Raw genomic sequence first — 16,339 nt, forward strand, 5'->3', positions numbered from 1 at the left:
TGCTGGACCTGTAATTTAAACGTTTCTCCCATCTAGGAGCTAACATGGGGGGTGGTGGACGAGGAGGGAGATGGCACAGACCCTAATGCTCGCAATTTTTAAGATATTTCAGCAATTGTCTTGTCTGTATAGCACCTAAGCCACATAGCCAGCAAGGTTCTATGTTTAACAACAACAACTTGTATTTATATAGCCTCTTTAATGTAAAACGTCCCAAGGCGCTTCACGAGAGTGCATTCAACAAAATTTAACACCGAGCCAAATAAGGAGATATTAGGACAGGAGAGGGAGGCTTTAAGGAGCATCGTAAAGGAGGAAAGAGGCGGAGAGGTTTAGGGAGGGAATTCCAGAGCTTAGGACCCAGGCAGCTGTAGGCACAGCCGCCAATGGTGGAGTGACAGAAATCAGGGATGCGCAAGTTGTAGGGCTGGAGGAGATTAGAGATAGGGGTGAGGCCACGGAGGGATTTGAACACCAGGATGAGCATTTTAAAATCAAGACGTTGCTGAACTGGAAGCCAATGTAGGTTGGCGAGTGTGGGGGTGATGGGTTCATCCCCATTCTGTGCCGAGTTAGGCAATTGTAGCTGAATAGTGGAAGGGGCACCTCATTGCCTTGAGTTTCGCTCTTCCCAGTGAAGAACTAGCCAGGTATTTCTACTAGATCATGACTGATCTCACTCGCTGTCCAGCGGCCCCTGTTGGAAGTGGGTGCTTGGACACTGGGTAATGAGAGCCTGTGAGGTTCCTCCATGTATATAAAGCTTGCCAACATTAGCACCACTTTAGAAATGCATGAAACATGGCCTCCACTGTTTGGTAGCAGCAGTTTCCTGTTGACTATGGAACAGACTCCACCATGAGAGGAGGGATAGGGAAGATAAAACTGTGTGGTGGGGGGGGGGAAGAAAAGTGAGAAATTAGAAGGGAAAGAATGTCGGATATGTAGTCTTCTGTTGCTAGTTTCTGCTCTTGGCTTCTGAGCTTCTGCCAAAGAATCAGAATTGAGCGCTAGGCAACAGAGGTCAGTGAAGTGCGTTTTCATTTTGGCACACCTCCAGTTTTACATTACCAAAAAAGAATTGCCCACCTGCCTTAATTGGCTTGAGTTTCTCCTGTCGGTATCTCAGCCGTACAGTCCAGGAAGACCCCAGTTTCGATTCCCAGTATGTGCAGCGTGTACTGATCCTGGCTTGGGATAGCACCGGATGACTTTGGTGCCCATGGGTTACAGCTGGTCATTGCTGGGGGTGCAGTACATGCCAAAAGAAGGGCAGGGAAATGGCATCAAACCACAGAGTTGCCTCGGATGGTTTTGGTGCCTCTAGATCAAGTGGGGGGAAGAACAGCTCAGCGTGTCTACTCCCCTCACTGGCGACGGGCCATGTGACGGGCACTCTGTGAGGGTAACATGGGTGTGGTACCAGAGGGTGATCTGCCAGTGGATCCAAACCCAGACAGACTGCACCCAGACACACAGCATTGACTCATTCCCTGAGCCCTGCAGTTTCCTGGCAGAACAGAAACTGCTGCCAATTCAGGGAAACATTGGGAAATTTCTTTCTGACTCCCTAAGGCAGCCGAGCCAGGCTCCGGGAGACTGCAGTAGCCTTATAATCTCAATCGCAACTAGCTAGTTTATGCTCCACACGAGCTACATCTCACCCTATCAACGTATCCTTCTATTCCTTTCTCCCTCATGTACTTATTTAGCTTCCCCTTAAATGCATCTTCACCCCACCACTCCATGTGGTAGTGAGTTCTACATTCTCACCACTCTGAGTAAGGAAATGTCTCTTTACTGAAGAATGTGTCAAGTTACCTTTTATTAAAGAACTGTAATGAATTCACCCACTGCATGTGATAGTCTGTTCTAGACCCTAATCTGTGATGGAGAAAGCCTTCCTGACATTCAACCCAACAATTTGCCTATTAATTTTTTATATGTCCAACTTCTTCATTTAAAAAAAACCTCAATCCTATTCAGCCTAAACCTGCATTTCTCTGAAGGAAACAGACCTGACTCTTGGAGCCTATTGTCCTAACTTAGGAACCCCATGGCCAGGTATCATTCTGGCTGCCCTCCTCTGCACCCTCTCCAGAGCCTCAGTACCATTCCCCACACGAGGGCTAAACTACAGGGTTGCCTCGGATGGTTTTGGCTTCTCTAGGTGGTGGGGGGTGGGGTGGAGAACGACTCCAGGTTTCTACTCCCCTCATTGGAGACAGTCTGTGTGATGGGCACTCACTCACGTGCCCACTGTGGGGGTAACATGGGTGTGGTGCCAGAGGGTGACTTCTGCCAGTGGATCCAGACCTGAGCAGGATAGGAGGGGAACAAACTGACAACAGTAAATTGTGAAGTGAGGGGGGTCGGTGGGGGGAAATATTCGATGCATCTTCTACCAATCTAAACAGGCTCTGTGTTTTACAGCCATGTTATTTGAATCAAGCTGATTGTGTTTTGGTGTTAAATGGTGTCAGGGTCAGGTCTTAACCTATTACCATAACAACAGTAGATGGTGCGATCCGTGACTGGTTAACAGAGTCCCGGGCAGGGTTTACGTAATCCGGGCATCCTCTGAAAACACCAGTGGCTTCGGGCGGCTGAGCCCCTGGGGGAGGGAAGGGGAGGGGGAACCCCTCCGATGGAGGAAACGCCATCAAAAGGCGGGTGAGCTAATCATTGACTTAAACAGCGACCTCTGCAACCTGCAAGTGACAGGGCCCCAGTACAGAACGGGTCAATGAAAGAGCGACTGTGGACCGTCCCAAACACAGCCCCAGGGTTCAGGTCCCTGCGTTGAAGAGGTGAGGAGGACAGTCACTGGCTGCGATGATGGTCAACCCGTGATGGTGATGATGTGAACTCGTAAGTAGAGGGATAAAAGCATGGCATTCCTCACTTTTTTTTCTTTTGTAAATACATCTACAGTAAAACAACACAAAGGAACAAACAAATGGCGATGGGAAGAAAGAAATTCAACATGGATCCCAAGAAGGTAATGGATATTTTATTGTGACTTATCAGCCAATTTAGTTCTGTGATTTAATATTTTGTTTCCATTCGCAGATCTGTATTTTTGTCTGCTCCAAGTTGACATTGGACTGACATGCCCTCGGCTGTGGCCCATCATATATCTTACTCCATTGGCACGTTGCAATATAAATAAAATAAAAGTGGAATGCTTGTGCCACAGAATGGGATTTAATTTGGATTGGAATCTCTCTGCTTCTAAAATCTAAATCATTCCCGATCTTAAAAGTTCAGAAATCGGTTGTTGTCGACCCCTGTCAGATGTCACTACACGTGATGATCTCCTACTTTGTAAAAATATGGAGCTATTTTGGTCATTTTATCTCATTGCTGTTTGTGGGACCTTGCTGTGGGCAAATTGGCTGCTGTGTTTCCTACATCCCGTGGGGATAGGGTGGGACATGTGTTGGTGTAGGGGTTACGGGGATCGGGTGGGATATGTGTCGGTGCAGGCTCGATGGGCCGAAATGGCCTCTATCTGCACTGTGGGGTTTCTGTGATTTCTGTGATTACAACAGTGACTCCACTCATGAAGACAATTTTCTCTCTTCCCCCACCCCCCATAGCCACTTGTGTGGGTTCAAGCCCCAGAGACCTGAGCACATAATCTAGGCTGACACTCCAGTGCAGTGCTGAGGGAGTGCTGCTCTGTCAGAGCTGTCGTCTTTCAGATGAGACGTTAAACCGAGGCCCCATTTGCTCTCTCGGTGGACGTAAAAGATCCCACGGCCACTATTCAAAGAAGAGCAGGGGAGTTATCCCCAGTGTCCTGGCCAATATTTATCCCTCAACCAACATCACTATAAAAAACAGATTATCTGGTCATTATCACATTGCTGTTTGTGGGAGCTTGCTGTGGGCAAATTGGCTGCCGCGTTTCCTACATTACAACAGTGACTACACTTCAACAGTACTTCATTGGCTGTAAGGCACTTTGGGACATCCTGAGGTTGTGAAAGGCGCTTTAGAAATGCAAGTTCTTTCGATCTTCCCACTTGAATCACTTGCCAATCACAATTCTCACCCCCAACATTTCCCTGCCACCATTTTAAAATCACTTAAATTGACTATTTTTCTTTTTTTTTTAAAAACTTAATTTTGCTGTGCTTTTTTACATTGAGTTGTGTGTCTGCTGAAATACCTAAGGCCGTTTTAATCGGAAGCTGATATTGGAACGTGGGCTGACAATAGTGAAGCTGTTGCACACGGTATACTGTAATCTGGGGGGTTTAGGGGGTTGGGTGTGGGTTGTTGGATTGTCTAAACTTGACCGCAGTAGTTCAGGAATGACCCCTGAACCCCAAAAAGTTGGGTTCAGACCCATTCGGTGTTTGCAGTCTGACCTATTTTTAATTACATAAACTAGGCTTGTATTCCCTGGAATATAGAAGGTTAAGGGGTGATTTGATGGAGGTTTTTATTATTTTGAAAGGAATTGATGGGGTAGATAGAGAGAAACTTTTTCCGCTGTTGGGGGAGTCCAGGAGAAAGGGGGCATAACCTTAAAATCAGAGCCAGGCCGTTCAGGAGAGAAGTTAGGAAACACTTCTTCACGTGATAGAAATGTAGATCTCTCTCCCATAAGAAGCAGTAGAAGCTAGCTCAGTTAATAATTTTAAATCTGAGATTGCTAGCCAAGGATATTAAGGGATGTGGAGCCAAGGCGGGTGGGTGGAGTTAGGATACAGATCAGCCAGGATCTCATTGAATGGTGCAACAGGCTCAAGGGGCTGAATGGCCTCCTCCAGTTCCTATATTGTACCTCCCACTTCAGCTCCCTGCATCTCTAGTGACACCGTGGGAAGCCTCACGCTTGAGAGCCCCAGGTCTGGAGACCGCACAAAGCTGGTTGCTGCCAAAGACCAGCCTCTGGTAGTAAGATTTAAAACACTGAAGGGGGAGGGAGGAGGAAAGAGGGGAAATCGGGATTTAGTGCATGTGTATATATTTTTACAGAGGGATGGAAGAACCTTGGGAATGCCTGAGAAGAGGGAAGTTTTTGTGGAATGTCAAAAGCAAGATGCCGAGGGTCGATGGAGCCTCTCGAGGATGAACGAGGGAAAGCAGTGCGAATAAATAACCACAGCACTGGAAGAATGGCAGCATTTCACAATCCGCTAACCAAACTGCGACTCGGGTTTCCACAGAATATTTCAGAAAGTTGAGGCAATTTTAAATGTAGAGTGTGCCCTGGCCCAACTAAAGTACTGGGAAGGCTTTGATTGAAATCCAGGATATTGGAACGCTGGGGGCTTGTTGATGTGATTCCAGTACTTGAGGAAAGAGGAGAGGAATGGGCATGGGCATTGCAGGTTATCTAACTTGAGATGGGCAAGATGCCATTGCCCATAGAAAAGGCAATTGAGTATTACAAGTAGATTGAAGATGCAGTAGGCACTTAGCCCGTTTGAACTCGTCCTTCCAGAACACCAACCCTACCATATTTCGATTGTAGCACCTAGCCGTTTCTTAAACCAGTCTAGTGTTTTAGCTTCAGTCATTTTCTCCGGTAAACTGATGTTGATTTTTATTCTTTTTCCCCCCCCCCTACCTCTTTGTGTAAAATATTACTTCCCACCGTATTAACTTGTGAAACTGAAAGTAATCAACAACAACAACGACTTGCATTTATATAGCGCCCTTAACATAGTAAAACATCCCAAGGCTCTTCACAGGAGCGTTATCAGACAATATTTGACACCGAGTCACATAAGGAGATATTGGGACAGATGACTTGGCTTTTAAGGAGCGTCTTAAAGGAGGAGAGAGAGGCAGAGAGGTTTAGGGAGGGAATTGCAGAGCTTGGGGCCCAGGCAGCTGAAGGCACGGCCACCAATGGTTGAGCGATTTAAAAACAGGGATGCGCAAGAGACCAGAATTGGAGGAGGGCAGAGATCTCTGAGGGTAGTAGGGCTGGAGGAGGTTACAGAGATGGGGATGGAGCGAGGCCATGGAGGGATTTGTACACAAGAATTTTAAAATTGAGGCATTGCTGGACCGGTAGCAAATGTAGGTCAGCATCATAAATGTAATAAACATCATGGTTTGTAAAAGGGTTTGTCCCTATAATAATATTTTGTTCCCACTTTAATGGAGAACATAACCAGAACAGGTGGGTGAGATGTCTTCGTGTATATCTGCCACTGGAGGGCACTTGATGAGGTGGCTTGCAACGGACATGCAGGAAACCTGAGGGATCGTGGAATTGAGGGTTGTGTGAAATTTGAATATATAGTTTAAGGTATTTTGCATTTTAGTTCCAGAAGATGGCAATGAGTTGAGATTATCTTCTTGTGGTAAACCACTGTTAACCTGTACATGCCTGTGTGGTAAACCACTGTTAACCCTGTACAAGTCCAGGCATGTCTCAGCCCCTGGCTCCACCCCTAAGCCCGGGTATAAAGGTGACTCACCACCCTTCCCCCGGGAGCTCTTAGGATGGATTCACTAGCAGCATGCTTTAGTTCTTAGTCAATAAAAGCCTACTTCATATAAGTCCATCTCGTAGTCTTTGGTATTGTTGATAGCGCATCACTTCTTTTCAAGGTTCAGTACTTTGTAACATAGGAACAGGAGGAGGCCATTCAGCCCCTCGAGCCTGTTCCGCCATTCAGTTGGATCATGGCTGATCTGTATCTTAACTCCATCTACCCAACTTTACTCCATATCCCTCAATACATTTGCCCAACAAAAATCTATCAATCTCAGTTTTGAAATTTTCAATTGACTTCATGCAGCTTTTAAGGGAGAAGGGGCAAGATTAAAGGGTCCCTTCAGAATCCAACACACGAAAACTTGAAATGTTCCATTTATGCGGGATGATCCCAGTTTACCACTTGGGCTGACAACTTTAACAAGTTTGCGTGTCTGTTGCTGTAACGAGATATTTAAGAAGTTCAAAAGATGGAATTTAAATGCTTTTTTTAAGCAATTGTCTACTTTGGTGAGTCATTGTTAAGCTCAGTACAGGAAACTCTCGTTTAAACGGCACCTAAATATCCGGAATTCTCTAATAACCGGCAAAATTCTCACTCCGAAAACTACAGTAGACAGTCGTTTATAAGTTTTGTTTTACTGTTAAGTAATTAGAGTTATGGATTACCCTCAACTGGCAGTACTGTACTTAATCAAGCATCTTCCACCATCCATTTAACACAACATTCTGTAGGTGAGTACCCAATTATACTGCACATTTCTTGATTTTTTTATTTTTGTTTGTTAAAAATAGCCTCGGTAGATATACCTCTCCATTATCCGGAATTTTTAATCAACCGGCACCACCCCGGTCCCGTCGGTGCTGGATACGAAAGAGTTTCCTGTACATCAGTTCTCCGCCCCCACCTTCCGAAGGCAGCCACTTGTGTCTGGTGTTTCCATGGGCGCCGACAGCCCTGGCCCAAGCGGCTGCTCTTCATACCTGCACCTAGGTATGTAGGTAGTAAATGCTGGCATGCTATTTAACTGTGGGGTCATTGTGGCCAAGCCCAATCCTGTCCTTGCCTGAGATTACTCACGGTGCAGAAGGTTGATCCGTAGCCCCTTTCTAATAGAAGCTTTTACTACAAGCTATGACACTAAAACCATTCAAATTCAAATCCTGTTTTCACAGACCAAGTTCTGTTTAGAACTTTGTTGCAGCATTGGTCCTGAACCCCGTCTACCGGGGCCCATCTACCGGGGAATATCTACTGTTAAAGCTACTTTTTGGCTCTTTCAGTTGTTGTCGAGTCTTACTAACCAGGATGTCATGGTTCATTTTCTCCTTATCCGGTAACTCGGTCTCGAGGCAATCTTGGGGAGCTTCAGTTGTTCTTCGTACTGCCAGGCTAGAGAGGAGTTAATCCCCCCCGGGACCTTCCGGGCAGCCCAAGATTTCTGCGCCTGATTGCAATTTGGTTATCCCTGCTGTGTGTGTGGTGAGAGTGAGGGTTAGGCTGTGCAACTTCCACAGTCAAATAGCTTGCCAGGACTTACTGTCCAAGCTCATCTGTGCACAGATGGTCATTTGGACGAGGTGCCCCTGCAACTGTGTCCCACAACCTTCAGGAAAGGTGAGGGGCGAAACCTTTCCACCTCAGTCAGAAGCTGTCATTTCACGTCAGGATTGTTCTGACGCTTGTTTTCTCTGATTGCAGGGTATACAGTTTCTATTAGAAAATGATCTGCTCCAGAACACTCCTGAAGACATCGCTCAGTTTCTATACAAGGGAGAAGGATTAAATAAAACAGTTATTGGTGACTATCTGGGTGAAAGGTAAGTATTTGCTCATTTGACAGACCGCAGTAGGAATTTATGTGCAGAGTTGGCTAATGCTATTGACTGGTGTTGTGGACCAGCAGCTGTGCACAGTGTGCATGTTTTTTATAATCGATACACAGAGCAAAGTGTCTCTGTCTCTGTGGGTGTGTGTGTCTCTGTCTCTGTGGGTGTGTGTGTCTCTGTCTCTGGGTGTCTGTGTCTCTGTCTGTGTTGGTTTGTGTGTGTGTGGGGATCAGTGTTCATTCAACCGCAGCGCAAACAGCGAACATCATGGTGCATATTCCGTTTGTAAACAAAAGCTATATAATGCACCCTACAGATTTAGGCACGATTATGTAATAGGAATCACGAAGGAATATTTAATGCAGAAGCAACATTATTCTGTTGTTGAAACATCTATCAAATATTGTTTTAAAAAGGAAATTTTAGAGGTATTCAAAATTCTGAGGGGTTTTGATAAGAGTACACAGGGAAAAACTGTGTCCACTGGCAGGAGGGTCAGTAGCCAGATTTAAGGTAATTGGCAAAAGAACCAGAGGGAAATGAGAATCTTTTTACACAGTGAGTTGTTGTGATCTGGAATGCGCTGCCTGAAAGGGTGGTGGAAGCAGATTCAATAGTAACTTTCGAAAAGAAATTGGATAAATACTTGAAAATGAAAAATTCAGGGCTATGGGGAAAGAGCAGGAGAGTGGGATTAATTGGAGAGCTTTCTCAAAGAGCCGGCACAGGCACGATGGGCCGAATGGCCGCCTCCTGTACTTTAGGATTCTATGAAGTAATCCTGATTTTGTTAGAATTCATTGCGATGATGTTTAATGCCTTGTATATTTTTTCTCTTTTTATTGCAGAGATGAATTTAACCTTAAGGTTCTTCAAGCATTTGTTGAGCTTCACGAGTTTGCTGACCTTAATCTAGTGCAGGCCCTGAGGTTTGTGCTTTAATTTTTTTTTTTTTTAAATGCTGATGTAGAAGTTTAGAATGATTGTAATTCCAGTGGATTTGATGAACGTTCTTGTCACTGGGTTTATAATCGCCCTCAAATATAGTGTCCTTTCATTTCACAGCTTCCTGTGTAATAATTGTTTTCTTCTTAGTTGATGAGTATTAATTGGGAAATCTTTTATATAAAAAAACAAACTTTTGGGAGGGGGCGGAGAATAGGGGAACCGAGTGGGTATATCGTGCTAACTTGGCTCATGGGCAGCACTCTCGCCTCTGAGTCAGAAGGTCGTGGGTTCAAGTCCCACTCCAGAGACTTGAGCACAAAAATTTAGGTTGACACTTCAGTGCCAGTACTGCGGGAGTGCTGCACTGTTGGAGGTGCCATCTTTCTGATGAGGCATTTAACCGAGGCCCCGTCTGCCTTCTCCAGTGGATGTAAAAGATCCCATGGCCACTATTTCGAAGAGAGCAGGGGTGTTCTCCCCGGTGTCCTGGCCAGTATTTATCCCTGAACCAGCACCTAAAACCGATTACAATAGCAAAATACTGCGGATGCTGGAAATCTGAAATAACAACAGAAAATGCTGGAAACACTCAGTAGGTCAGGCAGCATCCGTGGAGAGAGAAACAGAGTTGACGTTTCAGATCAATGACCCTTCATCAGACCTGGTAAAAGTTGGAGATGTAAGCAGGTGCAGAGGCCGGGAAAGGGTGGGGGAGGGGAGGAAGGAACAAAAGGAACATTCTGTGCTAGGATTGAACTCTGGAGAGAGAAAATGTTGCAAATGGTGATGGCAGAATCATCAATAGCTGCTGCCTGAAAAAATGAGTGGGGTTATAGTCTGAAATTGTTGAACTCAATGTTGAGTGCCTAATCGAAAGATGAGTTGCTGTTCCTCGAGCTTACGTGAGATTCATTGGAACAGTGTAAGCGGCCGAGGTCAGAGTGGGAGTGGAGCGGAGAAATAAAGTGACAGGCGACCGGAAGCTCAGGGTCACGCTTACAGACTGAACGGAGGTGTTCCGCAAAGCGGTCACCCAATCTGCGTTTGGTCTCCCCAATGTAGAGGAGACCACATCGTGAGCAGCGAATACAGTATACTAAATTGCAAGAAGTACAAGTAAATCACTGTTTCACCTGGAAGGAGTGTTTGGGGCCCTGGACGGTGGGCAGGGAGGAGGTAAAAGGGCAGGTGTTGCATCTACTGCGCTTGCACAGGAAGGTGCCATGGGGAGGGGAGGGGCTGTTGGGGGTGATTGAGGAGTGGACCAGGGTGTTGCGGAGGGAGTGGTCCCTTCGGAATGTTGAAATGGGAGGTGAGGGGAAGATGCGTTTGGTGGTGGGATCATGCTGGAGGTGGCGGAAATGGCAGAGGATGATCCGTTGAATATGAAGGCTGGTGCGGTGAAAGATGAGGACAAGGGGAACCCTATCGTGGTTCTGGGAGGGAGAAGGGGTGAGAGCAGAAGTGTGGGAAGTAGAACTGACATGGTCGAGGGCCATGACAACCACAGTAGAGGGGAATCCTCGGTTGAGGAAAAAGGAAGACCTGTCGGAAGCACTGGTATGGAAGGTGGCATCGTCAGAGCAGATGTGGTGGAGACGGAGAAACTGGGAGAATGGAATAGAGTCCTTACAGGAGGCGGGGTGGGAGGAAGTGTAGTCCAGGTAGCTGTGGGAGTTCGTGGGCTTGTAGTAGATGTTTGTCAATAGCCTATTGCCAGAAATGGAGACAGAAGTCAAGGAAGGGAAGGGAAGAGAAGAGTCGGAGATGGACCATGTGAAGGTGAGGGAAGGGTGGAAATTGGAAGCAAAGTGAATGAAATTTTTGAGTTCAGGGCGAGAGCAGGAAATGGCACCGATACAGTCATCAATAAAAGAGGTGAGGGAGGGAACCTGAGTAGGACTGGAACAAAGAATGTTCCACATATCCCACGAAAAGGCAGGCATAGCTAGGACCCATGCGGGTTCCCATAGCAACACCTTTAATTTGGAGGAAGTGAGTGAATTCAAAGGAGAAGTTGTTCAATGTGAGAACAAGTTCAGCCAGGCGGTGGGTGGAGACTGGTTGGGCCTCTGTTCAAGGAAGAAGCGGAGTGCCTCAGGCCTAAAACAGATTATCTGGTCATTATATCATTGCTGTTTTTGGGAGCTTGCAGTGTGAAAATTAGCTGCTGCTTTTCCTACATTACAACAGCGAATACGTTTCCTAAGTACTTCATTGGCTGTAAAGCGCTTTGGGACGTCCTGAGGTCATGAAAACCGTTGTACAACTGCAAGTTCTTTATGCAGTTGGGACTATTGCTCGTGTGGGGAATAAACACCAACATACCTGGGCCTCATTTTGTGTTGTGATTTCTATGAATTAAAACAGGATACATACTGGGTGCGGCGCGGCACTGCAATGCAAACGCATACTTCAGGAGATAACTTTTATTTCACATCAGCAGCAAAATGTTGGGAATTTGGATGATATGGTTCATGTTTTGTCCTGATGTACCTATGATTACACAAATTATATTGCAGAGAACACCGTGTGTATGTGTAGGAGGGATTGATTTCCATTATTTCTACATTTTATGCCAATCTGTTGAGTGATTTTTTTTTTAACCATGAACAGCTTGAAGCTCATCCTATCGAGTATTCAAGTAGCCAGAGTTGGAACGTAGAGCTCGTAGCAATCAATAAGCCCCTGGCACCACTTCACTCTGAGCTTAATTGACTGAAGACTGCTGATGGAACAAGGCTCTGACAGCTGTCCATCTCTTTCTTTTATGTGGTAGGCAGTTTCTGTGGAGCTTCAGGCTGCCGGGTGAGGCACAGAAAATCGATCGAATGATGGAAGCGTTTGCCTCACGTTACTGCCAGTGCAATCCAGGGGTCTTCCAGTCAACAGGTTAGTTTGATTGAATCTTATTTGCTGCTTATAGATATAATCATTTCTTGGCTTCACTTTTTCCCCCCCTCTCTAGGTCTTTTCTTTGTTTTGCTATACTTCCTTCCTGTGAAGTAGGAAAAGACGCACATGGATTTTTGTTAGTCATGGGTGTTGAGGGTTACGGAACCAAGACGGGTAAAAGGAGTTGAGATATAGATCAGCCACAATCTCATTGAATGGCGGAACAGGCTCAAGGGGCTGACTGGCCTCCTGTTCCTATGCTACTTGATTACATCATGATCAGCAACTAGTCGCCTCGGTAACTTTAAAACGTGCTATTGAATTTTTCACCACACTTGACACATCTGGCTAATAACGGGAGATCTGAGCTTGTGTTTTATAAGCTAGCTTCTGTTGTGAGGTTACTGGATGAATTGGCTTCCACATCAATGCATTTTTTTTTTACTGTCTCCAAATTTCCTCAGAGCAAAGATCCTTTTGGCAGTTCTGCCGTGGCAAGTCTAGAGGTTCAGAAGAAGACGGAATGAACGACTATCCCAGCAACCAGAAGCTGTGTTGGTGGGGGGGGGGGGGTGGAAATGCACTCCTGATCGTTCGAGCATCTCAATCCTATTCCTGTCGTTGTGCCAAAAGCTGGATCTCTTCTTGAAAAGTCCCAGAAGATTCTGTTTTTGAGCTGGGTGGTGAAGCGAAATGAGCAGCAGCTAAAACTCTCACCAACAGGGAGGACTAATACCAGCCTGCATTAATGCAGCAAATTTTAATTTCACCCAACCTAACGATTGGGGGAGGAGGGAGGGAGGGAGGGACTGGAATGACGACGATAAGCTTGTCCCAAGTTCGAGTGTACCAGTTTAGGAAAAAGGTGATTGCAGGAACCAGGATATTGTGGGTATATTGACTAATGCTTGACGTTTGTTCAACCCCAGAAGCTAAGAACTTAAATATGTTATTCAACTCCATGCCTCCTAATTATGTGTTGATTTAACTGTAGCAGCATGGATGGAAAGTTGGTTGACCAGCAACAAAGGGTTAGGGTTCATGGGTGTTGCTTTCGATACCACCCTGACTCGACTATTCCATCGCTCTCCTGGCACCTTCCACCTACCATAACCTTGAGCTCATCCGAAACTCTGTTGCTCTTATCCACATCCTAGATCTTTCTATTCCACTCTGGTTGAGAGTCTTGGCGTTCCTTCCTTTTATTTGTTTTTCCTTCACTTTTCCCTGCATTGAACTGCGTCTGTCTATTCCGCTAACCTGTCCCAAGTGGGCTTTATTGAAGGAGATCTTGTGCTTGATGTGCCATTTTTGTCCGTCATGCATGTCAAGAGTCAATGGACCCAGTGAGTGTAATTTCTCTGTATAGGAGGAGGCATTAGGCTGTGGAAAATTGACTTCCAGCCTCGACGCACCTAGGAAGTTAAATCTAATAAGCGCAGTGTGTTGTGACAACACAGAAATCCTGTGTGCGAATGTCGTGCCCGCTCTTGTTGCTGGTTAGTGTACTCCTCACCATTTTAGCTCTACAAACATATCCTCCCTGTTCAGCCTGGCGTTTGTTGATTTATTTGTAGTGATAACAGCCTTGTGTGTGTGAGCTTGTGTAAAAAGTATAATTCCTGGAAATTCCCCCTCTTCCTCTGGGGTTCAGTTAGTTAATGCTGTCCGAATGTCAGTAGTATTTGGCCTTGTCTGCATTATCGATAATAATCCCTTTCAAACCAGCTCCAGATCTCCTTTACCCGTTGTCATCCCCCCACTCCCTGCCCTTTCCATGTTTTACTAACTCTCCTAGGATTTCTCTGGGCCAGCAGTTGCTTTGACTTATCCCTGGGCACATTATGACTTGGTAGAGATGAGGAGCGCTTGGGTCTACCTAAGCTTTTCCTTTCATTTTCTGTGATTAACATCTGCCCTTACTCCTTCCACTACAACAGTGACCACACTTCAACAAAAGTACTTCATTGGCTGTAAAGTGCTTTGGGATGTCCTGAGGTCGTGAACAGTGTTATATAAATGCAAGTTCTTTCTTTCCAGACCCGACCAAATCCAGTTGACTTCCAATAGACAGACTATGCGCGCCCTACGACCAACAATATTGCCTCTTGGCAAGATGATGCTACATGAGGTTTGCAGTATGAGCACAATCTACACCACTTACATTGCATGATTGAAGCTGGAATCACTTGAGTCAGAAGGTAGTGGGTTCAAGTCCCACTCCAGAGACTTGAGCACATAATCCAGGCTGACACTCAAGTGCAGTACTGAGGGAGTGCTGCACTGTCGGATCAGACGTTAAACCAAGGCCTCGTCTGCCCTCTCGAGTGGATATGAAATCCCACGGCCAGTGTTTTGAAGAAGAGCAGGGGAGTTCTCCCCGGTGTCGTGGGCAATATTTATCCCTCAATCAACATCAGTAAACAGATTATCCAGTCATTATCACATTGCTGTTTGTGGGAGCTTGCTGTGCGCAAATTGGCTGCTGCGTTTCCCTACATTACAACAGTGACTACACTTCAAAACATTTCTTCATTGGCTGTAAAGTCCTTTGGGACTCCTGAGGTTGTGAAAGGTGCTATAGAAATGAAAGGTCTCTAATCTGTTGCAGTCTAGTTAAACGTTATCGTCGGAGGAACGTACTCTACAAGGACTGGGTTGCTTGTACAGGAAACTCTCGATTTACCGGCACCTAAATAACCGGAAATCTCTGTTAACCGGCAAAATTCAGGAGTAGGTTCAGGTAAGTTTTACTTCATATTAGTGGCCGTTCCTGGATCGGTGGCTGTGTAATCGGGGTTCCTGCACTTGTTGCTAAGCAACATGCATGCTTGGTCTGTGGCCGGGGTTCCTGCAGCTGTTGCTAAGCAACAGGGAAGCCTGGATTTGTTGCTGTGTATGGAGCTCTCATACCTTTTAACTATACCTCTCTGTAATCCGGACTTTTTGATAAACCGGCACCACGCCGGTCCCGTCAGTGCCGGATAAAAAGTGTTTCCTGTAACATCATTTCCCTCCCAAATTAGATTAATTCAGAAATGCAGCTTGTTCTGTCACCGACCTGCCCTTATCCCAGGGTCTGAACTCTGGAGTTGGCAGGAACTTGGGTCAGCAGGATAAGTAAATACTCCGGGTGCTTCCTGATCTCGGATTTAAAACAGATGGTGCAGACACACACTCTATATATTTTCTCATACAAGCATATATAATCAGCAAGGCCTCTTGTAAAGTGTACAGGCTATGTAAATGTGCATTCTTTCCTTTTCTCTTCCACAGTGAGATTGATAGGATTGAAGGCCGATAAATCCCCAGGGCTTGATAATCTACATTCTAGGGTACTTAAGGAAGTGGCCCTAGAAATAGAAGATGCATTGCTGATCATCTTCCAAAATTCTATAGACTCTGGAACAGTTCCCATGGATTGGAGGGTAGCTAATGTTACCCCACTATTTAAAAAAGGTGGTAGAGAGAAAATGGGGAATTATAGACCGGTAAGTCTGACATTGGTAATGGGGAAAATGCTAGAGTCCATTATAAAAGATGTAATAGCAGAGCACTTGGAAAACAGTGACAGGATCGGACAAAGTCAACATGGATTTACAAAAGGTAAATCATGCTTGATTAATCTACTGGAATTTTTTGAGGATGTAACTGGTAGGATAGATAAGGGAGAACCAGTGGATGTGGTGTATTTGGACTTTCAGAAGGCTTTCGATAAGGTCCCGCATAAGAGACAAGCGTGCATGGGATTGGGGGTAAGGTACTGACTTGGATAGAGAACTGGTTGGCAGACAGGAAGCAGAGAGTTGGAATAAATGGGTCTTTTTCAGAGTGGCAGGCAGTGACTAGTGGGGTACCGCAGGGATCGGTGCTAGGACCCCAGCTATTCACAGTATATGTTAATGATCTAGACGAGGGAACTAGATGTAATATCTCCAAGTTTGCAGACAAACCAAAGCTGGGTGAGCATGTGTGCTGTGAGGAGGATGCAGAGACGCTCTAGTATAATTTGGACAGGTTGGGTGATTGGGCAGATGCAGTATAATGTGGATAAATGCGAGGTTATCCACTTTGGTGGCAAAAACAGGAAGACATTATTATCTGAACAGCAGTAGATTGGGAAAAGGGGAAGTGCAAGAAGACCTGGGTGTCTTTGTGCACCAGTCGCTGAAGGTAAGCATGCAGGTGCAGCAGGCG

The 16,339-nt window shown here is 45.7% G+C and overlaps 1 protein-coding gene across 7 annotated transcripts in view; it reads left to right on the forward strand.

The window, feature by feature from the left end:
* Positions 1-16,339, forward strand: part of cyth3a (cytohesin 3a) — a 98,878-nt gene that overhangs the window by 59,887 nt on the left and 22,652 nt on the right. For all 7 annotated transcript variants that reach the window (XM_086001098.1, XM_086001101.1, XM_086001100.1 and 4 more), the window contains exons 4-7: positions 2,935-3,001; positions 8,172-8,290; positions 9,148-9,228; positions 12,027-12,139. In XM_086001098.1, coding sequence (XP_085857224.1) covers positions 2,935-3,001; positions 8,172-8,290; positions 9,148-9,228; positions 12,027-12,139 — 380 coding nt within the window. The remainder of the gene's footprint in view (positions 1-2,934; positions 3,002-8,171; positions 8,291-9,147; positions 9,229-12,026; positions 12,140-16,339) is intronic.

This window comes from Somniosus microcephalus, chromosome 11, assembly GCF_052327205.1.
Source record: "Somniosus microcephalus isolate GS21.2 chromosome 11, FLI_Smic_1.0, whole genome shotgun sequence".
NCBI classification, from domain to species: domain Eukaryota; kingdom Metazoa; phylum Chordata; class Chondrichthyes; order Squaliformes; family Somniosidae; genus Somniosus; species Somniosus microcephalus.